This window comes from Plecotus auritus, assembly GCF_963455305.1.
Source record: "Plecotus auritus genome assembly, chromosome: 1".
Lineage (NCBI taxonomy): Eukaryota > Metazoa > Chordata > Mammalia > Chiroptera > Vespertilionidae > Plecotus > Plecotus auritus.
Genome location: NC_137770.1, coordinates 234,251,342 through 234,278,093, shown reverse-complemented (window position 1 = coordinate 234,278,093; position 26,752 = coordinate 234,251,342). Strand labels below are relative to the sequence as shown.

At 41.7% G+C, this 26,752-nt stretch overlaps 1 protein-coding gene across 3 annotated transcripts in view; it reads right to left on the bottom strand.

Annotated features, from left to right (window-relative positions):
- PPARGC1A (PPARG coactivator 1 alpha) overlaps positions 1-26,752 on the bottom strand; it is a 655,697-nt gene that overhangs the window by 295,585 nt on the left and 333,360 nt on the right. The window contains exon 1 of one of the 3 annotated variants that reach the window (XM_080640300.1): positions 5,319-5,486. The exons of the other annotated variants lie outside the window; for them this stretch is intronic. Within the exon in view, the coding sequence (XP_080496426.1) occupies positions 5,319-5,387 (69 nt within the window). The 5' untranslated portion in view covers positions 5,388-5,486. Of the gene's footprint in view, positions 1-5,318; positions 5,487-26,752 lie in introns of those variants that run through there. 3 annotated transcript variants of the gene reach the window in all.

Below are 26,752 nucleotides of genomic sequence, written 5' to 3'. Positions count from 1 at the left end.
AATGGAAAAAATATCCTCAGATAAGGATTAACACACACACACACACACACAAAAATTTTTTTTTTAAATTGATGCCCCTGCTTACAACACATCTACGGATCTCTGCTGTTCTTTGAAGCTGTTTGGTCTGACCACACGGGACCTTCTCCTTCCTGTCTCTTTGGACTCATCACCACTACTTCTGCCTCACTCTAAAAGGATAGCACCAAAGGATAACTGGTGGTTCAACACATACTTTAGAATCTCATTTCTTTGTGCCTATGATGCATTCTCTCTCTTGGCCTAAACAGTTTATTTGTGTGGCTTAACTCCTTTTTGTTTAATTAGCTCTGTTATTACCCCCTATATGTAACTACTTAGACCAGTGGTTCTCAACCTTTCTAATGCCACGACCCTTTAATGCAGTTCCTCATGTTGTGGTGACCCTCAACCATAAAATTATTTTCGTTGCTACTTCATAACTGTAATGTTGCTACTGTTATGAATCGTAATGTAAATATCTGTGTTTTCCAATGGTCTTAGGTGACCCTGCTAGCGGTTCTCAACCTGTGGGTCTCGGAAAACACAGATATTTACATTATGATTTATTAACAGTAGCAACATTACAGTTATGAAGTAGCAACGAAAATAATTTTATGGTTGGGGGTCACCACAACATGAGGAACTGCATTAAAGGGTCGCGGCATTAGAAAGGTTGAGAACCACTGCCTTAGACAGATTGGAAGCCAGTCCTCAATGCTTCTATGATACATGGAGCATTTTTTACTATCTGACACCTATGACCTGCTATATTCTACCCACCATGACTTCAAGTTGAAGAGCAACATGTCTGATCACTTTCTCATACACTTAAGTATGGATGTGTTTTCACACAATAGGTATTTACACACACACACACACACACACACACACACACACACCATATTAAATGGCTGTCTCATTAACTAGATAATAGATAGGTAGTAGCTGACATGTACAGTATACCCCATAGTCACTAAACAGTACTTATTTAAGTGCTCTGCTAAGTAATTTCCATAAATTAACTCATTTAATCCTCACAACAACCTTATAAGATAGCTAGAACAATTATCTCCATCTCATAGTGAGAAAACTGAAGCCCAGAGAGGTTAGAACTTTACCAACGTTACATAGTTAAAAATTGATGACACCAGGGTTAGGATGCAGAAGTCAGGTTCTAGATCTCATTCTCAACCCTTATGTTATAGCTCCTATCCAGGGAGGGATACCATCCTATATAATAAAAGGCTACTATGCAAATCAACCGAACGTTGGAACAACTGGTTGCTATGATGCGCACTGACCACCAGAGGGCAGACGCTCCATGCAGGAGCTGCCCCCTGGTGGTCAATGCACTCCCACAGGGGGAGTGCTGCTCAGTCAGTAGCCAGGCTCCCAGCTGGCAAGCCCAGCGGCAGTGGCAGGAGCCTCTCCCACTTCTGCAGCAGCGCTAAGGATGTCCGACTGCCAGGGAGTGGGCGTAAGCCATCAGTTGGACATCCCCTGAGGGCTCCTGGACTGTGACATGGCGCAGGCTAGGCTGAGGGATTCCCCACCCCCCCACACACACACCGCCCCAGTGCATGAATTTCATGCACCGGGCCTCTAGGGATAAAAAAACAGGAATAGATAATATACTCTAGTTCCAACTCTACAGATAAAAAAGTCAAGGCACAGGAAGTTTATGATGAAGCAATCCAGAGGAAAGAATGAAGGCTGAACAGAGAGAGCCTTATTCCTGCTCCCCACTAACCGCTGTGGAACTTGGGACAAACACTCAGCCTCCCTCAGCCTCAGTTCTTCAAGTGCAAAGTCAGACCCAGATCATGTCTCAGCTTCCTTCCAGATCAAATTTGCAATTCCCTTCAGTTAGGCAAACATCATCAAGGGTTGAGTGTATGCCAGGCTCAGTACTAAGTGCAGAGACACAAAGACAAGATGCATCTCTGTCCTTGAGGAATTCATCTTCTTGTGGGGGAGACAGGCACAGACAAACAGTATCGATAGACTGGTCCACACGGCAATTACATCAGTTATTTTAAAGGGAACCAACCCAAGATAAAACATCACCCAGAAATTAATTGTTTGCCCCTTCATAATATCTTTCAACTGACAGTTGCCCATAACAATGAAGCATCATCAAATCTCCTCCCATCTTCCCTCCAGGCCTCACTGGAGCATAAGCATCTGCCTTTACGAGTGAAGAAGCAAAGGCACTGTCTTGAGTAAGTTTTCCAGTGATCAGGTGGTTATGTGGTGGCAGAAGCCACTGCCGTCTTCATTCCTGAGCTGTTCCCAGAGCTGAGATGGGCTATGCAAGATAAGAATATCAACTGTGACACAGCCACTATTCATTCTCCAATACAAATTAGATGCTTCAATGTATTTTCAGATTTACAGTTGATTCTAGAAATTGTATCTAGTTCATTTCCAACTCAATGGGCAAGCTGGTTCATTTAAGGCAAACGGCACCCAATTAAAATACATTCTGAAGAAGTGAGTGAGTAAGGCATTTTTGCCCAACTCCTAATTTATTTTAAAAATACTATCAGGGGAACATCTCAAGGATTAAATCTCATCACATCATTTGTGAGATGAGATAGTTAAAATATGTATGATCAAAATGTAATTTGAAAATACACTCTGAGAGGCAGACTTGTATAATAGTATAGGCTTTGGATCCAAGCAGGTCCACATCCCTTTACAGTATCTTAGTAGCTGTGTTACCTTGGGTACATTCCCTTCCACCTCTGAGCCTTAGTTTTCCCATTTGTATAATAGCAATAGATCTTATCTGTCAGAGTACTTAAAAGAATTAGAAATGTAGCTTAGTGCCTGGTCTAGAGTAAGGGTTAACAAATAAACTATTAAAGAACATTTTATTAAAGTCTTAATGCCTCAGAGATTGATTAATCCATTAGAAGAGCGGCACACTTTTCCCTTTCTTCCTCCTGCTTCCTGCCTGCCCACATCACAGCTGCTCAGAAGCTATTATTCCATAAGATAAAATTCAATTCAGATGGCACAGCAACCCAAATGGGAAGAACACAGGCAGTGGAGCCAAACAAGCCTGTACCTAAATACTGGGTAGCTTTGGGAAGGTTCTATAACCTCCTTGAGTCTTAATTTCTCATCTGTAAAGTGGGGGTGGTGAGGGTAATCATGCCTTCCTTCTAGGCTTCTTGGAAAGGTCGGTGTATGTATGTCACATACACACACACACACACACACACACACACACACACACACCTGACACTGTGATTGGTCAATTGTAGCTAGGTAGGAAAGTAGTATTGGATCAGTTTCAATAAGAAATGCAGTACTTAACTAAATTAAAGCATGAACATCAATCACAATTGGTTTTTAAAGTTTCTCCCAACTCCATCACTACCATGGATGGCCAAAGTAGGTCCCTCATCTAGTGCTATCAGATTTAAAATTTCCTTTCTTGGGCCCTTAGGAACAGATTATCATCTTACAATGGGGTGGCTCCATGCATGTGGGATCCAGCATGGCAATCTGGGTGACAGGAGAGTGGGGGTGGCAAGTAGGATGACGGAGGGCTGGAAGGCCAGACTGGTGACGCTGAAGCTAACACCTTGTGTCATCCTTTCCACCCAGCGTCATGCATTACCAAGATTTGGGGAGAGCAAGATGCCCATTTCATAACCGCTGCCTATAGGGAGAGCTTTGGTTACTACAGTGGAAATGACAGGGGTTGACCAGCTGTACAGGATCACATCTTTGGAAGCAAAGGCAAGTAGCACAGAGAACATTTCTATGATCTGCCTTGGGGGAAATTACCCGGCTAAAGGTCCATGGGATGCTCACATTGATAGGATGCATACACATTTGGATGTCATGTTTCTAGTTTAAAGATTTTGTTCACAGAGCTCTCTGAGTCATCACTCACATCCTGCCTCCCTTTGGCCTCCTTAGAAATGAAGACTCCATAAGATGCCAACTTTCTAGAAGAAAACATGTAAACAAAAGGCAAAAGTCCAAAAGATACATCAACATAGCATAGACTATGAATATTTGTTTAGACGCCCTCCCTGGAAACCCCACATGACATCATTAAAGCAGCAGGCAGATTTCTTTGGTATCACTTTCTACTTCCTAAACAATACTCCCACTAGGAGTGAAAGGACTTTCATTTCACCACAGGTTACAGGATGTTTTTTCTGAAGCTCCTAACTTAACATCATCACTATTGCTCAGAACAGAGCATACCTGTCAATATCACCACTACATTTTGCTGAACTTTCTATTGCAAAGGAGAAAGCTTATGAAAAGCTCCCCTCTTTGTATAAAAAGGAAGACTCACTTTTAAATATTGATGTTGGAAATCGACTCATTCCCCATCACCATTTCTATATGAAACTTTCTGCCGCCGACTAAATGGAAAATCACAGTTTCGCGTTTACCAACACCACCCATAAGAAATGCTTCGTGCATGGAAGTGTTCTTTTTCCATAAGGCAACGGAGTTTAAAAAATGAAAAAAAAAATAAAAAAGCTCTGGCATCGCTCTTCAATATTGTCGTCTAATTAAATGGCAATGGAGTGGATGCGTAAAAATATGCATTAGAGGTGTGTAATGTGTAATGTGAAGAAGAGTAATCAAAGCCATTCAACAGGATTTAGGAAGGGATTTCAGTTGGCAGCTCACGAGACAGGAGCATATAATTTTGCTAATTTGAAATAGGTATTATAATGTATAAACATTACTGCTTTGTATATTTTAATGAAAACTGCCTCTACACCAAAATGAATCCTTTAGCTTGAACTCTCTGCATGCCACAGAGCTTCTAGCTATTATGAGTTCAGCATAAATAAGGAAGGCACACAAGCTGCATTGAAAGAATGGTCAACTCATCGAAATAAGTTAAAACCAAGCCCCTCATTCCAAGTTGCTGCCACCATAAAATAAGTCTGATGACAGATGCTGTGTTAAATTTTTATACGGCAAGGAACATACACTCCCACCAACCAAATCTGTATGTTCCCTTTGCTATCCACCTGCAACTTGTTAATTCAAGGGATTTTATTAAGTAAGCATACATTTAGCAGCACCTATAGATTTGTAAAATTCTATTAGCTTGCTCAATAATCTAGAGTAAATGCATCTGGAGTCCTATCTGCATGGTTTAAAAAGAAATGAAAACTAATGATGACTTTTCCCAAATGAATGTGCCTGCAGACAATGCAATTCTTCAAACAGACTGATGGGAAGTGCCCAGACTTGGGCTGAAAGAGTTGAGAGATTTGGGTCTGTCTGGAGCTGAGGACATCTCTTACCTGCCAGCTCGCTTCTCGTTGAAGGCCTTTCTTCCAGTCTTCTTCCAGCCTGGGGGAGGCCTCTTCCATTGCTGATGCTGCCGGCACAAACTGGGTTCACCAGGGGCTGTTACTCTCTGTCGTTGCAAGCCTTTACCAAAGTGGCAGCGAGCGCAGCGAGGGGGCAGACTGTCATGGAGAAAATGCCATGCCAGAGGATGAGGGATCGGCAGGGAGAAGCCACACTGGAACAAATTTGGGACACATGGGGCTACCCTGACAGCTGCCAACTGGCCAGGTGGGAGGCCATCTCAGCCACTGAGCATCCAGAGGAGTAACCAGGGCCAGTGGACAATGGGTCATTCTTATGCTTTTGGTGTAAAGGTCAGAGGAGGGAAGTGAAGGCATGTTCCATGCCCTAGAAATAAGCATTTCTATGTGTGCTCTGTTTTCCCATCCCAAAACACACCCACGCACACCCATGCACACGCACACACACACACACACTCACACACCAGAATTTGCATTGTTCTGCAAGCTTGCATCAGTAGGCTGGAATATCCTGGAAGAAATTAGCTACTTTACATAGAAGCCACACATTTCATTTGAACACATCTCCCCTAATACTGTATGAATCACTCAGCAACCAGTAAATATGAAGAATAGCAAGCTCCTTTGGGTACAATTAGGCACATGCCTGAAGTTGAATCCTGAGCATCTAGCATCCATGTCCCCTCCCCCAGAAGACATTCTGCAACAGGCATTTCAACTTGACCATGGACCCACAAGCCTTTTCTCAAACCATTATCCAAAATTATCAGAGGCTTCTATTTAGATGGACTCTTCAAAATTTGGTGCTCAACCAAACCCAATCCAACCACACTCTGCCCTGCTTCCTTACTGTTGCTCACATAGAATGCCTCTCCCTCCAAGAGTTCTGAGTCGATTATCTGTAGTTTTAAGATATGTGACTAGGGTTCCTAGCATGGTACCTACTTCTTTTTGATTAGAGCAGTGGTTCTCCACCTTGACAGCACAATAGACTAGAGAGAACCCAACTAGGAAGCTTCATAAAAATTCTATTGCTGAGGCCTCCTCCCAGAGATTCTGACTTCACTGGTCTAGGGCAGGGCCCAAGTCAGTGGCATATTTTTTAAAATCTGTCTGGATAATTCTATTGAGCACCCAGAATTAGAATCACAAAACTCAGTCTTATCCTTTAAGGTTTCTCTAATCACTCAGCTGCCACTTGAATCCCCACAACTTTCTCAGTACCCATCTAAACAATGCTTATACCACCAATGACGGTAAGCTCACTACCTCCCAAGGGGGTGCTGTTCCATGGTTGACAGCTTTGTCTCAAAATGAACTCATATCCTTCCCCTGCAACTGCCATGGCTGGACTAATTTTTAATTCCATAGGAACAAGACTGAAGGCTGTTCTGTGGGATGACAATGCTTCAGAGACCCACAGACACTATGCCCCCACCCTCATGTCTCTATGAGTGTTTCTTTTCCATGTTCTATTTTGCTAATTCCTTCAGCAAATCATGTAAGATTGTGTCGGGTAATTTCTCCTACCTGGTTGCTGTGCTCAAAATATATTCCACTATCTCTAGTGATAGTGATTATAATATTCCAGAAGCAATTATAATATTCATGCTATGATCTACCATTGCACATAGAATCTAATGATCACATGCCTTGTTTAAAAACTCCTCACAATAACCACCATAAGAAGAAGAGCAGCCAGCATTGGCTGAGCATGGCCCTAGGTACGCAGCACTGTGCTTGGTGCTTTATTAACCTTACCTTGTGTACCCTTTGCTAACATTCTATGAAGTTAGCATTGTGCTCCTTTTTCACAGATGAAGAATCCTAAAGCAACGAAGACATTGGCCTTGGATGGGCTGGCCTACCTCTAAGGCCTGTGTTCTTGGTCCTTACTTCATGCTAGTAGGTGCCTTTCATTGATACAGTCTGAAGCACACCTCACTGTTATGGCATCACAATCAATGAGAACATGTGCGTTTCTTCTCATCTTTTGTAGACTATAAGTTGCCATATAAAGCTAACTTGATATCATTATCTTTTTTAATATATTTTTATTGATTTCAGAGAGGAAGGGAGAGGGAGAGAGAGAGAGACAAACATCAATAATAAGAGAGAATCATTGATTGGCTGCCTCCTGCACACTCCCCACTGGGGATCAAGCCCACAACCCAGGCATGTGCCCCGACCAGGAATCGAACTGTGACCTCCCAGTTCATAGGTCGATGCTCAACCACTGAGCCATGCCAGCTGGGCAACATCATTATCTTTTTAATAATCACAAGATTATGCCTTCCACCTACATATAAAATCCTCCCTTTACTTGTTTGGCTCCTCTCTTTTTACTGGGAATATTCAATGCCTCTCCGGAGGTTACCCTGAAGTGTAAGACAGAAAGGCCGGAGCAAGAGTCCAGAAAGTTTTCCTAGAGACCAGACTCAATGGAAGACTCATTAGTCATCTGGTTTTCCTTGTCACCTCCAAATCCTCGTCACAGGAATTTAAAAAAAAACTGGGAGCAGTTACTTTTACCATTTGAATCACACCATCTGCAAGGTAATTGAATCAGTTCCTATGGACAACAGAATACAAAGTGCTTAAACATTGTCTTTGACTTCAAACAGACCTTGGTTTGATCAGCTACTCCATTCTTACCTCGCACTATATCCCTGGGAAGGATACCCAACCTCTCTGGACCCTACTTTCCACATCTGTAAAAGGGGCACACTTTTGTCTCAATTAGATATTGTTCATCAATATCTGATTCCTCTCTGTTCTAGGAACATAGCAAGATTGTGTTTCCCTAAACCCCTTATAATTAGGCATAACCATGACCTGTGTGGGGGCAATGAAATACAAGAAACATAGCGGGCATCACTTTCCATAGGGAGGTTTAATCATTGCCCCTGACTCTCAGCCCCCTCTTCCCTTCACTTCAGTGACTGTTAATGCATGTGTTGTTGATAAGACACGTGTTAATATCAAAGCAGACCAAATGCGGAGCCAACTCATAGATAACGGTTCCTTGCAGAGTCATCTGGACTAATAAGAGACATTATGGGTATAAGAAATAAACTTCTAGAATTATTTGCTCCATCAGTATAACCCACCTACCCTAACCAATACACTGCCCTTACTATACAGATTTGTTGTGGGAATAATGAAATAATCTACTAGAGCTTTTATAACAAGCATCGAGTATGTCTGAAGTATTATTTTAAATAGATTCCACTACCAACCCAGTTTATTCTACCCATGTCCTACATATTCCACTATCTCCTCCTTCTTTTACAGCCTGGGTTTTGCCTGCTCATAAGTGAGTAGCATTTAGCTGGGCAATTTCCATAGATGATGTAGAAATATGAATTTTAAAAAGAAAGGGTGAAAGTATTCAATAAGGCCACATCACTCTGTCTCTGAAAGCAGACTCAGAATAGCATGACTTTAATGCTGCTTATCACTTCACAAGGAAATTAACGAAAGCAAAATGAAGCATCAAATAATCAGTGTAGCTCAGGATAAATTCGCTACTGATAAAGTGCACGTCTCCGAAATGTAAACATAATGAGAACATACATGAATACAGGAGCTTATTAACTCTCCCGGTGTTTATTCACTGTTCTTAAATCAAGCAGTCGAAAACGAATTCATTTTGTTTCTGTCTTTGTTAAATGTTTTCATTGAAGGAAGTCTCAACTATGAAAACCAAGTGTAAGGAAAGTATGAATGACACTCTGGCCAGATCACAGCACTGACATTTCAAAACATGACCCTGCTCTGGGACACCACTGCGAGAGTCTCTTTTTTAAAGGTTTTTAGCCCTGGCCAGTGTGGCTCGGTTAGTTGAGCATTGTCCCATGTACCCAGAGGTTGCCATTGGATATCTCAGAGGGGCCCATTATTGGGGTTGGGGTTGCAGGCTTGATCTGGTGAGGGACGTGTAGAAGGCAGCCAATAAGTGTTTCTCTCTCTCTCTCTCTCTCTCTCCCTTCCTCTCCCTCTAAAAATCAATAAAAATATTTTTTTAAAACGGTTTTTCAAATGTAAGTACTGTTAACTCTGTCTTGTGCTGGGCATTGAAATGTGTCCTCCCAAAGAGTCCTAACTCCTAGTACTTCAGAATGTGACTTTATTTGGACATAGGGTCTTCAACAAAGATAATCAAGCCAAAGAAAAGTCATTGGGATAGGCCTTAGTCCACACACAGGGAGAATGCCAGGTGACTAGGAAGGCAGAGATTACAGCGATGCATCTACAAGCCAAGGAATGCCAAGCATTGCCAGCAACTCACTGTTTTGGCCTCGAGATAAGTAGGTTATTAAGAATATGCTGACGAATAAGAAATAGAAAGCATTTTAGAATTTGTAACATTTCCCTCATGGAAAAGTTACACATAAAAATAAAAAAGGAAAAAAACTATACAAAGTGTATCACCCATCAGCCCTCCCTTGATTTTAAAGTAAATTTCTTTAACTTATACTTTAAAAACATGTTAATACTTCATTTTAAGAATCTAAAGGCTAGAAAATAAAGATGTCTCCAAGTAAATTAAACCACAAACAGTGTTCTCTGCTGGTAAAATGTGGCATTTGAACCTGTTCTATTAGATGCAGATGATTCACTGTGGAAAGGAAAGGAAGCCTGGAGTGGAGGGGACGGGGCACATGAGGAAAATGAGTACAGAGCACAGGAGGCCCCAAGCACAGGGGAAGTGTGAGGGTCATTCATCCACAGAGAGGATTCTGAACACACTTTGTTTTTAACATCTGGCACCTGGGCTGGAATATTTATGTTTCTATCGCCCCTTTGATTATTTATTCTCACTTTAAATCCATCCTCAATGAAATTTTCCAAGATACTTCTCACAAACTTTTACTTCTGTTTTTGCTTTTTTTTTTTATTGGAAACTAATGGTAAGGTATTTATCTTCAGAAATTTGCTTCCCAAAACAACTACAATAATGTGTCAGATGCAGAACATGAGAGGTGTCTGTATATTAACTCCAACAAAACAAAAACAAACCAACAAAAATGGCTGTCCTAAGAGTGATGTTTAAAAAGGATGAACCCTGGTGTCAGGGTCATATTTCAGAAAGAAAAAAAAATAGAATATCCTTTCCAGTTCACTGTTTCAGTAGAATAATTAATGCTTACCACAAGCTCTGTAAAATAGCTACACTGAACAACAGTGGTGCCCACAGGATGTGCTAATAGGACACAGTGGCTGGTGGGACCCTCTCTCGTGTCCCCAAACCCACACACTTTGGCTCCCGTGTAGCTGAGCTGTATACTTATCAAGATTTGCGTGTTTGTTACAATACTACTTATGCAGTTGTGCTCCTTAATGTAATTACATAATTTAATTAAATAGTATATCTATAAAATATGTGTTTCAATGGAAAGGGAGTTGTTGCTTTTCATGAAACTAGTCAAATGCTTTGGAAAGACCCAATAAAGAAAAATTGCTATTGGAGGGGTGGGAATCATAAAAATCAACACAGGCTCTCTACTAAAAACACTGTCTTTAAATTCCCAATTCACTTTAAAGGAATTGAAACTGAAATTTGCAGACGTCCCATTAGGGATGTAGCTGACACAAATAAAGACTCCAGAATTCCACTCTGTGGACCTCTGCTTAGTAAAAGGCCCTGGCTCCATAGCAAAATAGTGGTGAGTAAGTGTGCATTTCTAGATTTTAAACAAAAGTCAAATGTTTTGTGTATGTAATGACTTATGATCTCCCAACTTAATCAGCTTATGTGATTAATCAGTCAACAATCATTCTCAATTGTATGGAATAAGAAGGCTTCTGTGATTTAAAAAAGAAAGAAAGGAAGAAAGAAAATGGTAAACGAGGGAGGACTTACTTCTTAACCTACACGTAATGAACAGAGATAGAAAGCAATAGACTCGAATTTTCAAACCAAGGAACAGAATCTATTTCAATACCTAAATCTACTTATATCACTTATGTGAGGAACAACCCGGCTATAACTAAACGTTGTATAAATCTAAGCCACATAGACTCCAATTAATTACTGCAGGGTATTACCGTGTCTTCCTATAACCATGTACTAATAACAACTGCCTATAATCGGAAGGATTTAGTAGACATTTATTGATGAAAATAAGATTATTTCATCCACAGTGTCTGAATTACTTTGATGTGTTTGAGCCCCAAGCAAAATAATGTGATAAAAAGACAACATATAGATGAGAACCTCAATTTTTCTCTACATATGAATCTGTCGCTGATTTGAGAAGAATCAAATCTAAGTCTGACCAGGTGAAGGCATTCCATACATCATCCTTCCCAATCCAATATAAAAATAATATTTCCCCTTCCAGTATGTTTATATACTGTTCCTGACTTTGAGATACTCTAGACATCAAGGGAGCCAGAGACACAGAGCATTGCCTTAGCCGATGTTAAACAGCTGAGATGAATTAAGAATCCTTTCTTAAGAGAATTTACTTCAAAGACCAACTGAAGTCATAAGACCACAGAACTAATAACCAATGGATTAATGAGTAGAGGAGTAAGGTAGATCTTATGAGTAGAATGAATGAGAACTAGGCTGGAAACATTTTTCCCTTTTCACCACCCTCCGTGCCCCCAAAATATCCACCAGTAGACTGTCATGGGGCTAAAATTCCCTCAGTCATATCTTTTGCTTTTAAAAACGTTTCAGTCACTGTCTATGAAATTGCAAATACTCCTAGCAGGGGTAGCCTAAAGCTTTATCTCCTAACACGCTCAGGAGTAATTTTCCAGTTGGGCTTGGAGGGTGAAACTCTTTACAACCAGGCAAGGAATGCGATGGTGACAAGAAGAACCTCAGAAGAGGAGAAAGGCTTGGAGGAGAGGAGGTGACGGATTGTCAAAGTCCCTCGGGTATAAAGAAATATAGGAAGCATGAATTCAAGAACTCATGAAATTGACTTTACCAACCACCAAAGTTTTTGATTGAAGACTTTTAGAAACTACACAATTGGTTTACAATGACTAGGAGTGGGGAACCTTTTTTCTGCCAAGGGCCATTTGGATATTTATAACATCATCCTCAGGCCATACAAAATTATCAACTTAAAAATTAGCCTGCTATATTTGGTCAAACATTTAATTAACTCTCCCTTAATGCATTGGCAGGACTGGACTAAATGATTTCTCAGGCCTTCTACGGCCCACGGGCTGGACGTTCCCCACCCCTGGTTTACATATTTGTAACACACTAGGTTCTCATCGCTGTTTTAAAATATAAATGAAATTGGGAGTGAGTCACATCACATCTCTCTGTATTTCCTCCTAATCCTAACATCTTAATGCAAGGGAAACCTCAGACACAGGTTGAGGACTTCAAAATCGAGGCAAATTAGGGTGGGAATTTGGTTGGAAGATGGGCTAAGGACCTGTGACTCAAACTGTACAGATTGGCATCAGCTAGGAGCTTAGAAACACAGAATCTGGGGCCCCACTGCAAAGCTACAGAATTTCATTTGCATTTTAACGAGGCTGATTCATTAAGTTTAGGAAACAATGGGCTAGGGAGACTTACCTTAAAGGTCTATCTGCACAGCAGGCTTTATTATTATTGTTATTATTTTAAGTTAGAGTGGAGATTTAGCACAGTTTAACAACAGAATGGCTGGTAAATGTTACAGGGAAGAACTGAGCCCCCACTAAGAAGCTGCATGGTGCTACCTCTGGAGAACCTTGTCAGTGATTTCAGTTATAAAATTATGTAAGGATTTTTATAAGCAGGATCCAGTAGGTGGGAAGGGCAGGACTCTCACCCAACAACCTGGACATACATAACTATCCCGATTACCAGTTCAGAAAAACAGCTGATGACAAGTGAACGACACCTCCTGCGAACATTGAGGTGACTGATGTTGTTCTATAAATCAATACCAAGTGCCACAAAATGTCAGAAAATACCAAATGAGGAGAAAAGAATCAATAGATAACCTTGGAATTAAATGAGTGATGAATAATCTTTACCAACTAAAATAAATTAAACCATGAAAACCAAGTTAAAGTAACATCAAGGATCTGGCTTAAAACCACAAAACAATATAATTTAGAGGTAAGGCCTCTTGTGACAAACATGGCTGTTCATCTATTTATTTTTTTCCAGGAAAGCATTATGACAGAACTACAAAATCAGAGCTAAACCCATACTTTCTAGCTTCTGTCTGAACAGCCGTAATTGTTGAAGGTTCTACAACAAACTCCAATTTGCAGGTGCAGACCAGGTATTAACCTGGCAACAATGAAACTGAGCACACATTGGTTTAACAGTTTCAGGGTGGTATGAGTAGGGGAAGGGAGACCAACTCTACAATTTATTTAATTCACTTCATTTTAGATTTTTATATGTGTCTCTTAGAGCTATCAAATAAACCATAAATGCATAGACAGACCAAATAGAATTCAAATTCAAATGTTTTTTCTGGGTCTTACACTGACATCAGAGATAAATTCAGCCCTATAACAGAAATCAAGATGAATGTCTTTCTTTATAAATAAACAGATGCCAAGTGGTGTTTTTACATCATTTTAATGCGCATGTCTTAAACGCCTACTGTGTGATAAGGATGGTGCTGGGTACTGGTGACTGAGAGATGAGGGAAGCACACACAAGCCCTTACCATCCTGTGAGGGAGACAGCCAGGTAAGCAAACCATCTCAGCCACAAGCAGCACCTGAGCTGTGGAGAAGGGAACACAAGGACCCATCCCATCCTTCCTCGCGGACATAGCTCATCTCCAGGAGTCCCGCTAAAATTACAACATCCTTGGAGAAGAGTGGCACAGATGAGTCCCTGCCCCAACCCTTAGTATAAAATCGAGGTTTAAGGTTTTAGGTGGCTATGTTTTAAAATAAAACAGCTCTGAAATGTTTCTACAGCTATGCAGACCACAGAACCAGTGACAATACTTCATGGCACTCTGACCCCTGAATTTTTTTTGTTTTTTAGATTCATTTCCAAATCCAAATATCCATGGATGCCTATAAGACAAACAAACTCTCCTCTGCTAGCTTCTAGTCAATGATTTGTATAAACAGACAAATTGGGGGAACAAGGGTCCTTCTGACCTAATCATCCCGAGGCTATTTCCCCAAAGGTTTCTTTCAGAGGCAGAGCAACAAGAAATCAGCAGAGAAGCTCACGGTCTTTTTTTTTATTCTTTATTGTTAAAAGTATTACATAAGTCTCCTTTTCCCCCCATTCCTCTCCCCAGTCGCCACCCCCCAGCTCATGCTCCCCCCAATTTGTGTCTATTGGCTATCCACATATGCATGCATACAAGTCCTTTGGTTGATATCTTGCCCCCCTCATCGCCCCCCCACCCCCCCACCCCCGTCTTCCCTCATAGGTTGGACAGTCTGTTCAATGCATTAATGACTCTTTGTTAAGCAAAGGCACTTAACAAAGCTGTCCTCCTTGGGAACACTCCTTTCTTGAAGACAGAGGGACAGGAGCACAGCAAGCAGAGATTATAAAGTGCAGCTTCTTTGGGAAGGTTTAGGGAGTAGGTGGGACAGAATTTCTTGGACTTGGGCAGAAAGCATGCTATCTATTCAAGACCTCTGATTTCTACCTCACTGGAAGGAATCCTCCAGTGTTTCCAGCTGCAGACCTATCCCTTGAGCAGGGCGTGTGGGTGGCCTTCTTTATTGAGGAATGGCCAAGGAAGCAAAGAGTGGAAGACCTCGCTTCCAACAGGCAGCCCACTGGAGCACAGATACCACATGTGCCATCCTACCTGGAGCAACACTGGGCATCAGGACCAAGAAGCAAAGTAAGCCAAGACCATCCTTGCAGGTGCTTGTCCAAACAGTAAATGTAAATGCCAGCAGGAGCCTGAATCACGTCACAGCTCTAGAATATTCACAGGCCCCACCCTTCATTACTGTGGTAGGTTTAAAGGCAAAGCTTGAGTGCTTCCTATGTGCCATGCTCTTCAATCTTTAAAACAATTCTGCTAGCTATTCTCACAATCGTTCTTTGACAGATGAGGAAACCAAAGCGTGGAAATGTTACATAACTTTCCAAAGCTCCTATGGTTTTTCAGGAGTGAGGCCAAGAGCAAGTGGGGGACTGCAGAGCCCGTGCTGTTAGCCACACTCCCAACTGCCTTCTTGTCTTCGTCAACCTCCACCACAGCTAATGGCAGTGATGGTATCGGCACCAGATCAAAGACTCACCTCAGGGACTTTTCCAGGCCCCATCCCAGACACTGACAATATGGGGATCCATCGTAAATGATGGATCCTGAAGGTGTGTGGGAAACGTGAAGGCATCAAAAAACATAAAATGGAGAAAGCAGAGCCTCCCAGCACAGATCCCTCAGGCTTACAGCTGGTGCAAGAAGCCCTAGTCTCTCCCTTCTGGTCCAGTGGTTACACATAAAGTTGTTTGCTCTTAACATGCACTTAATGCCCTTTTTTAAAAAAAGAAGAAGAAAGAGGAGGAGGAGGAGAAGAATCAGGAAGAAAAGGAGGAGGAGAAGGAAGAGGTTGGAGAAGGAGGAGGAGGAGGAGAGGGAGAGGAGGAGGAGGAGAAGCAGGAGGAAAAGGAGGAGGAGAAGGAAAGGGAGAGGAGGAGGAGGAAGAGAAAGAGGAGGGGTGAAGGGAGAGGGGAAGGAGGAGGAGGGAGTGGAGGGGGAGAGAAAGGAGGAGGGGGAGGAAGGGGAGGAGCGGGAGGAGGGGGAGGAGGGAGGAGGAAAAGCAGCAGCAGCCTTGGACATTCATAATGAACTGGAATGGCAGCTGCTGCCCGTGCCTGTGCTGCTTTTGGCTGAGCGTCCTGCTCCTCTGCATTCTGGTGGCGGGTGCTGAAGCTTGCTCTAGTAACACAGGCTGGCTGCTGTCCCCAAAGGACCCCAAGGCAAATGAAAGGAACTATCTCGAAGTCTTCAGCAGACAGGGGAGGTCTAACATAAACTCCCACTTAACGTTTTCTCCAAAAAAGAACCCATTCATTACCTTTATTTCCGACACAGTATTTATGAATTTTCTTCCAGCGGGGCGCATCAGGGCAAACGTCACAACTCGGTGGTGAAACACTGCGTGCGTTTTTTTCCCCTCTTAGGAAGATTAAGGCCAATGAATAAAAGAGACGGGGATGTGGCCCCTATATTTAGCTCTCCTTACAACATCATGTCTCACAGGTATTAAAAATAGACCCAAGTCACTTGAAGACATCCTGAGAAATCAAAGGCAGCAGCGCTTTCCAAGAGGAAGTTTTAAACGTTTTTTGCTTGCTTTCTAGTCGAGATTTTTTAAGGAGCCAATGCAGTGGGATGGGCTCCCCTTTGCTCAGAGGCCCAGGCAGGTGGCTACTGAGGTTTTGTAACATGCTCTGCCTCCTACCCATCAACCCCTGGGCCTCAGTTCTTTGTGGACTGAAGTTTAAGAGCAATCTTGGTGAAAAGTGTGAAATAGTCTGCGTAGAGAAATTCTCCTCTGTTAACAACCTTTTGTCCAGCGGAGTGCTGACACTCCCAAGGTCCCTGGCAGAGAGAAACCCGCTCCGATTCAATTCACTGAACAAATATGTGTTGTGTGTGATGTGGCAGGCACAGAGCCAGGCAGGGCAAAGGGTGCTGAGAGGAGAAAAGGATGGAACTTCCTTGTTAGAGAAGGTGCCAGGTAATTCCACGAGTAAGTAAAGCTTTCAGACAACCACAGGTGATGGAATTCAAAGAGAAAGGTGACATCCTGTTGGAAGGTATCAAAATGGAGCTCGTTCAGAGGCAGCATTTGAAACAGACAGGGCCTGGAGACTATTATGCTGAGTGAAATGAGCCAGTCAGAGAACGAAAAGTATCACATGGTCTCATTCATATGTGGAATCTGATGAACAAAATAGATCCAGAGACATAGAAGCATGCAACAGACTTTTGAACCTCAGAGGGAAGGCAGGGGAAGGTGGCTGGGTGGAAAGAGATCAACCAAAGAATTTGTATGCATATATGCATAACCCATGGACACAGACAATAGGGTGCTGAAGGCCTGGGGTGGAGGAGGGGGTGGGGGGAGCTAGGTCAGTGGGGGTGGGGGGAGACACATTTAATACTTTCCACAGTAAAGATTTTAAAAAAGGGAGAGAGAGAGAAAGAAAGAAACAGACAATAAAGACAAGGATGATGATGGGGAACTCAAAATACCTGAGCACAGGTGTGGAAGAAGGTCAGGAATTAGCTTAGCATAACGGCTCTTCTCAAAATAGATGCCTGGTAAACTCAGAGAAAAAAGCCTTGTAGAACCAAAGAAAGGAACTTCCGGTTGGAGAAATCACATACTAGTAAAATTTAAGGATGCAGCTGTGCCACCCTGGGCAATTTACTTCCCTGAGCTTCAATTTTGTCGTCTGTAAAATGGGGATCATACACCATTGGGCTGACATGCTGATTAAGTCATGTCATGGATATATGATGCTTGACTCTGTGCGTGGCACATGATTTCTGGAATGCACTGTATGAATGCATATATCTCACTCCATAGGGGGCTCTCTGAATTAGAAAGAATCTCTAAGGTGCCTCTACTCACAGGAGCCCCCACTCTTCTGGCAGAAACTCTTGGTTAACATTCATTAGGGTGTGGTGACAGTAAGGTTAGCATGGCCTTTGCTTTTTTGTAGATGTCTAATTTTCAGGCTCCTTTGTGCCTTATACCACTATAAAGAGGAATAAGATTCCACAGCCACCACCACTTTCCAATGACCAAAACAAATACTCAATCTTGAAAGCCATACAGGGGCAGGCAAAAGTAGGTTTATAGTTATGAGTACACGAAACACAGAATTTATTCTTATATTATCATCTATTAATCATTGCATTGTTTATGTGTATTATGACTGCAAGCCTACTTATGTCCACTCCTGTGTATATTTTTTTCATGGGACTTGATTTCAACCGCTGCCAGTGTAGCCCATCACACTTTGGAATCCCTCTTGGAGAGGTCAGTGAAAAGTTGAGGAGTGTTTTCTGACCTTGAAGAGGTTAACAGGGAGGGAACAGAAATAGCAGGGGTGAAAATCAACAATACAGTGTTTCCTCATCCTTTGGTGTGCATGAGAATCCCCTGGGGACCATGTTCAAGTGCAGACTCTGACTCTGTAGGTCTGGAGTGGTACCTGAAATGCATAAGCTCCCAGCTGACACCTAGGCTATTGGTCCCTGGACTACACTTTGAATAGCAGGAGAATGGTGTTTCCTGAGGGCTTACTAAAGAACTGCGAGGAAAAGGGCAACTTGCAAAAGAGTGCCGTCCAAACCAGATGGCAAGAATGCTGGCTGATTTGAGGGACAGCCAAACCAGAGATGACAATCCAGAGACACGAAGTCCAAGTGGAAGGTTTTCGGAAGAGAGGCCACAGCTCACGAAGCACCAGCATTACTCACGTTGTGAGTCACTCACAGCCTTTTAGAATTGTTGACAGCAAACATTTTGGAGAGTGTGCAATAAAGGAATGTGCTCACAGCCATTAACTGCGAAGCACTAACTCATTTCAGCAGCCTGCCACAAATTATGCTCCGCACTTGAAAAATAGCTATTGATCAGACCCTTCTTTCTCATACCTTCCAATACTCCTGATCAGCACTTCCATTCACTCCCCCTCACCACACACACACACACACTTCACACACCCAGTTACCTCTTCCCCAAACCAAACAATATGCCCCAAGACTCTACTTTCTTTCAGATTTTGCCTCTAAGAAATAAGAAAGAGGCAAACCAAAGATACCTCTTTTTGTTTCTCTACATATCTGCTTCCTATGAACCTCCCAAAGTCTTTTATTTTCTGTACTTATTATAGACACAAAGGCAACAAATCAACTGATCTATCATTTCCTATGTTAGGAGATAAGAAACTAAGAGGGCATGAAAAGGACAGAATATAGAATTAGCTGTTCGACAGCTACATCAGCTTCAGGGCCGGATTGAATGGTGAGACTCTGAGCACCTTCAAGTAGCAGCATGAGTACTGATGAGGCCAAAGGAAGCTCATGGTCTTGCCAGCTGGAGTCATGCACATCTTCCCTGGTCTCCTCAGTCCCAGAAAAACTGACAAAGTATGTAGACCTGTGGAAGAGTGATTATAAAGATGGATGTCCTCAGTTCTCTCCCCCTCCCTGTATCCACTCAACAGCTTCTCCCATTGAGAAATAGGGTCTATCTACCCATCTCTGGAATCTTGGCAGCCTTGTCTCTTGCTTTAGCCAGTAGAATGTATGGATGGGACAGTGTGTGTGATCTGAGCCCAGTGGCCTTGTACACTGATGTTCTCTATCTCTTTTTCGCCTGCTTTCACCAAGGAAATAAAGCCTAGGCTAGCCTGAGACCAGTTAGAGCAGAGTCAAGGTTATCCTCTGACCTGCCAGCTCCCACCTGAGCCACCTAATAGCCCAGACAAAACAATGGGCCCAGCTGAGATCATCTGAGCCTGGCTGAGACTAGCCAAATAGCAGAGATGGCCCTTAGACTCATGAGAAATAATAAACAGTGGTTGCTTCAAGCCACTAAATTTTAGAGTGCTTTGTGATGCAGCATGATTTAACAACAACAAAAAAAGAATAAATAAACAACTGATATACTTCCTTTGGAAAAGCCCTGATAAAAAGCCCAGGTATACAAATAATTCCAACAGGACACTGGCTTTGCCCTGACAAAATTATTAATAAAACAAATACACTGTAATAACATAATTGCATCATTTATAAAACAAAAAACACATTAGGGAATTAGCTAATAAAAACACATTTCTATATTAGTTCTCATTTTTCAAAGGTTTTATAATCTACTTATTAATAGGCTATATTAACTTGTACAAATTTTTTAAGTTCACTAGACTTCTAATTGAGTGGGTCATTTTTTCTTTTGTGCATGCATTTGTTGAGGATTGTGGTGAGCAGAGTTGCGAGTTCAGGACTGTGGGCATCCCAGAAATGAATAACACATCAGTCCCTGATCTCGAATAACTTCTATCTAGAAGGACTGATAAAGGCAAATACTCTATGTCATCAAGCTCTTACTGCCATCTCTACTATTTTAAACCTTACCTTCTTACCAGGTCTGGATGAAGGGTCCTTTCTCTTTTATATCTTTCCTAACTTGAACCTTATTTTTTTTTCCTTTAAGTAAACTTCTCAACTCTGAAAATACATTTTGTGAGGTTGAGAGCAGATTCAGGTAATCCAGGGCAGTCATAAAATTTAAGGATAAAGCCGGCTTGTGTGACTCAGTGGTTGAGCGTTGATCCAGGAATCAAGAGGTCACCAGTTTGATTCCCAGTCAGGGCACATGCCCAGGTTGCAATAGAGGACATGCCAGAGGCAGGTGATCAATGATTTTCTCTCATTGTTGACATTTCTATCTCTCTCATCCTCTCCTTTCCTCTCTGAAATCAATAAAAGTAAATATGGCCACAAGGTGTGTACATGATTCTGTAGGCAATAGGGGGCCATGGAGGGCTTCTGAGAAAGGAAGTGACATAATAAAAGCTATAGAAAACATTATTGAGATGCCTCAGGCCCTTACTGAAGGATCATGGAAGCCCCAGTGTTAGAGTTTCAGAAAGGATTAGATGGTCAGTTGCAGATTCTGCATAAAGGTAAAGCAGGTTGAAAAATCCATTGGATTTGCCAAGTAGATAGCCTCTGGTGGCCTTGGAAAAAAAAAACTTCAGAAGAATACAGAAAGGGAATGGGATGAAATAGATAGGTGAGAAATCCAAACTACAGTTCCCACCCCCAATTTTTCTAGGGAGGAGGCAATATTGACTGTTTACAAAGAGGATTTAAGGATACAGAACGTTTGAGGGGAGATTAGAGTTACCTTCCCTCTGATAAATGACTTTGGTTCCTCTAAAAGACCCGAGAAACCCCAGTCTTTCTCAGAAGTGCCCCACAGGCTATTACGGGAAGAAATGAGCAGGTTGAAGTCTCAAGGGACACACACTGAGTGAGCAGGAACTACACTTCTTGCTCCCATTTCAACAAGCTTAATCCCACTGATCTTCCTTAGGTACTGGGGTTCCACGCTGAATTTCATTTGGAAAAACAGGGTTCCTTCTAGTGACTTGAAAAAATAATAACCATTTGCAAACCATTAAACCAGATGATTCCCATGATCCACGCTAGCTCTAAGATAAATACTATACTAATTATCTTCCAAAATGTAGAATATATAGAATGAGGAAACAATCAGGAGGTGAGCAGCTAATACCTCTTAAGCATATCATAGGTCAGGCAACATGCTATACATTTTCCTGGAGTCTTCTCATTTAACCACAGCATTCTGAAAGAGGTATCATTATTCTGCAGACAAGGAAACTGAGGTCCAGAAAGATGACCTTGAACAAATAACATGCCCAAGACCTCAGTCCTGACTCCAGAGCCTTTGCTCTTGACCACCATGTCACAGCTGTGTGCATTTTCACACACCACCAGTGGAGCCTGGTGTACATTCATGAATTCTCAAGGGCCTCTAAATTTGATTTTCTAGGAGCACACACAGGGGTGACTTTGGCCAGTGGATGCTACTAAACTTAGGGAACAGAACAGACATGTGGAAAGAATGAGATAGGAAGAGGAAGGCTGAAAGAACTGGAAAGAATTGGAAAAAAGGATTAGTAAATTAGTGGAGCCTACAAGTATTGGTGAAAACAGAAATCCTGATTTGGGAGCTTTGAAATATCACACACACACAAACACACACATCTGCAACCATAAATGTCATTTCTAGAAAGGATATCTACATAACAGAAAAGTCATCCTTTACCCAATTACAGATTTTAATTTGGAGAATCTAAACTCCTTGGTAAGAAATGATTATTAAAATATAATTATCTAGTCCATCTCATTTAAAATTTCACTGCTCTCCTACTCCTTATCCCCTTCTCAGCTTTATTTTTCTCCTTAGCACTTAATACTACTCTGTCATTTTATATCTCTTACTTATTCCTTTGCTTATCATTTATCTCTCCCCATCAGCACTAAGTTCTTTGGGCATGGGTGGAGAGCCAATTGTGATTTCTATGGTTGTTCACTCTGTATCCAGCACCTACCATAATTCCTGGTTCCTAGGAGGCACTCAGGCACTCGACAAATATTTGTTGAACCAATGAGTATATTACCTTGTCATGATATTTATGGAATAAGCCTTTATATCTATATGTTCCCATCCCACCATATGGTATCTGAAACGTTAAGAGTCCCCATCAATTGAAAGTCTATTTAGCATTCATATGGCACTTCATATTTAAAACTCATTGCTCAATTATTGATCCCCACAATTGATATCAAAAACAGATGCTAAGTAGTAATGTAGCCCCTACCTCTTTTCCTCATTGCACTTCCACAGCAGATGTGAGCAATGGGGTGGAAGGGAGGAGCAAGTTCAAGGATGTGGGAGAAGGGGGGAGGGGCAGGGAGGCAAGGCACATGGAGCCTCCCTCATTGAAACTCCATTCCCTGGTCTACCTTTGCTGCCTCAGAAGTGGTGGCACAGAGCGAGGGATCCTCCCCTGCAGCTGCAGATGAGTTCAACACTCCCACAAAGGAAGAGGAGAAGGAAGAAGCCCCAGGAGCCTAGAGAAGAGGTGAGGCATGAGGGGAGGGGGGCTCCTACCACTCATCTCACACCAGGGGTCTCTGACTCTACCCTCCGAGCATCCCATCCTTTTCACAGGTGGCGACCAGACTGCACATCCTTCCACACCATTTCTGTGCTTGCCTAGTGTTCTGCTGGCTACCTCATCAAGCCTGAGCAACTTGGCCTCAGCTAGCCAGCTGATCTACCCTACCCATCTGGACCACATGACTTAGCTTTAGGTTTCAAGACCGATGGGTCATATTAAGTGTGGCCCAAATGTGGCAAAAACAAAACCGGCTTTTAACCTAAGAGCTTGATATGCCCTGCTTCACTTCCAATACAGTAGTCCCCCACCCCCTTCCTTGTTTCACTTTTCATGATTTCTCACTCCACAGTTTCAGTTACCTGCAATCAACCATGATCCATAAATATTAACTGGGAAGTTCCAGAAATAAACTATTCATAAGTTTTAAATTACGCGCCGTTCAGAGTCACGATGAAATCTCGCACCAGCTGCTCCAGCCCACCTGGGACATGTTAGTCACTGAGTAGCTGTCTGGGTTATCAGATGAGAGAGAGAGAGAGAGAGAGAGAGAGAGAGAGAGAGAGAGAGAGAGAGAGAGAGAGAGAGAGAGAAGAGAGAGAAGAAGAAGAAGAAGGAGAAGAAGAAGAAGAAGAAGAAGAAGAAGAAGAAGAAGAAGAAGAAGAAGAAGAAGAAGAAGAAGAAGAAGAAGAAGAAGAAAAAGGTGAAGAAGAAGGAGAAGAAGAGGGTGAAGAAGAAGGAGAAGAAGAGGGAAGGAGGCCATATTTGCATAACTTTTATTACAATATAGTGTTATAATTTATGTGTTTTATTATTAGTTGTTGTTTATCTCTTACTGTGTGTATTTTATAAATGAAACTTTATCATATGTATGCATAGGACAAAACATATTATCTATAGGATTTGGTATTATCAGGGTTTCAGGCATCTATGGGGAGGTCTTAGAATGTATCCACCATGGATAGGGGGAACTATCATATCTCAGCCAGACTGCTTTTAGAAACAGGTTGTCCTGAATGTGGAATGAGGAAGAGACTGACAGTTGCCTAAGTAGCACACACTAAACAAACACCTGTCTAAATCACCTAATTTAGTGCTACGGGACTTCAAGTCTCGCTCCAAACCTACCACCTCTACCCCAGCTCTGCAACAGGCATCACCCAATCATCAGGAAAATGATCACTAGGAAAGAAGGTTCAAGTGCTGACCTAGGCATTTTCGGACAAGGCACAAAACACAGGTAGGAACAGCCAGATCATTTCCATGAACTTGGTCCAATAATATTGGCCATTTCTGGAAAATTCCTAACATACAAGGTGCAAAAACGCTTTTCTTCTTGTGAAGAAATTGGACTCGACACTTGACAAACCCAATTATACATCTCCAATGTGCCCAGCACTGTGCAAGCTCTGCACGTAAATCATCTTAAACTTCTCAACAAACCTCTGAAATATATGTTAGAACTATCTTTATTGAAAAGGGGGATATTGAAAAAGACTCTGAAATGTCTGATAATTTGCTTAAAGTCCCACAGTCCAAAAGAGGAAGAATCAGGTCTGAAAAGTAGGTCTTCTGACTTCAAAGCCCATCAGCCTGTCTGGTCATTATATATAAACAACTTAGCTATTGGTTTATTTCCCACTGACTTTGGCTTTTTGATCCTCTCTTATCTTAAGGGTTTAAGGGCGAAAGCATTTAAGGTATTTAATCTTTTCTTTCTTTATTTATTTATTTGGCGTTATTCTGACATCACACATCTTGCATTGCTCCAGGAGATTATCGAAAACATGACTTGTTACAGTCCTCTTTGATCTCTGGGTATTCACTGAACACCTATTGATTGTTAACAGGGATCCCTAGTTGACAGAAGGAGTGGGTGGGCCAACCGCCCCTTCTCATTGTTTTGTGTATTGACTTTGTTATTTGAAGCCTTCACCTTATCCTCATGAACATTCTCCAGACACATTTGATTCAAAGACATGTTCACTCCACTGACATTTCTAATCTTCAGCAGGTCATACATTATATACACATCAGCTAGTAAATACATTCAAGGAGATGTTTTTGACACATAAATTCAGGCTGTATGATACTTCATGCAAGAAACTTCCAAACAGCTAACATGCTAGCAGACCATTAATACAAGTGTTGTGGAAACTGCTTTCAGAGGATGGCAATTAGCTATGATGATTAGACAAAACTTGTTTTCACATTAAATTAAATTGATATTTAAATGTAATTGTTTTTAGCTCTGTGGTGCCAAGGTGCTACATAAATCCACTATTACTACTACGTATCAGCAATAGTGACAACACAATAACTCAAACCAATTTTCCAAGATTGTAATTTGTAGTGTCCCAACGAAGTAAATTGCATACTTGGGAAGTTCATTAACTCTTTCAAACCACTTGGGATGGTTTAATGGCAGTTCTTAAAAGAGTTAATTGCTTTCCAAAATGACTCCCAGTAGAGAGTTCATGTGTATGTGTGTGGGGGTGGGGGGGCGCGGGGGGTGTTGTGTGTTCATTCATATGAACACTTAGCTAGCTAGATTAATTCTGCCCAACCAATTTTACTCCATTTAAAATATAGATGGACTTAGAGGTTAAATGCTCAGGGACGTAATTCAGTCAGAAAAAGACAAATACCATATGATTTCACTTATATGTGGAATCTAAATAACAAAATAAATGAACAAACAAAATTGAAACAGACTCTCAGACACAGAGAACAGACTGATGGTTGCCAGAGGTGAGGAGGTTTGGTGCACTGGGTGAAAGAGGTGAAGGGATTAATAAGTACAGATTGGTAGTTACAGAATAGTCACGGGGATGCAGTACTGCGTAGGGAATATACTCAGTAATATTGTGAGAACTATGTATAGTGCCACATGGGTACTGGACTTATCAGTGGGAACACTTTGTAAAGCGTGATTGATTAACCACTATACTGTACACCAAAAACCAATACAAAATAATATTGAAAGTAAACTTTAAATGAAAAATAAAAATTAAAAACACAAAGAAAGCTAACCGAAATGTCACCACATCATAAAGAGGGCTCTTAGCAATTCAAATATAAAGTTATTCGTGGCTTTAGACAAAACAATAAAGCCTTTAGAAGATACAGGTAAGCTTCCTCTGTGAACTTTGAAAGGTAAGAAGAGTAGGATGATTTCTACACGGACACAGTGTATCTGTTCTCTCTTGCCTAAATCTGAACTAAAACCTCTAAGGCAGAGGTGCCAATATGTGGACCCAGAATCGCTCCATTTTTTAAAAAAATAGCCCAAAATCTGAAATTATATTTTTTGAAATTTCACTTTTGCTTGTTTGTTTTTAATCCTCACTCACGGAGTGAAGATATTTTTTCCTTTTTTTTTTTTTTTTTTTTTCAGAGAGAGTGGAAGGGAGGGATAGGGAGAGAGAGAGAGAGAGAAACATCAATTTGAGAGAGACACATCAATTGATTGCCTCCCACACGCACCCTGACTGGGGCTGGGAATTAAACCCAGGGCCCTCTGGTGTGCAAGCCAATGTTCTAACCACTTAGAAACACCAGCCAGGGCTGAAATTTCACATTTTAAAATACTATTTACCCAACAAAATATAACTAGAGGCTGGATGTGACCCACAAGCTTCAATTGCCCATCTGCCCTAAATGGTTTCTGACTTCAAGTCTAAGCTGGCAGGTAGGCCACCTGTAGATGTACACTAGGAGCTACTTTTGTCATTATGTCTTGGAAATGTAGTTAGGT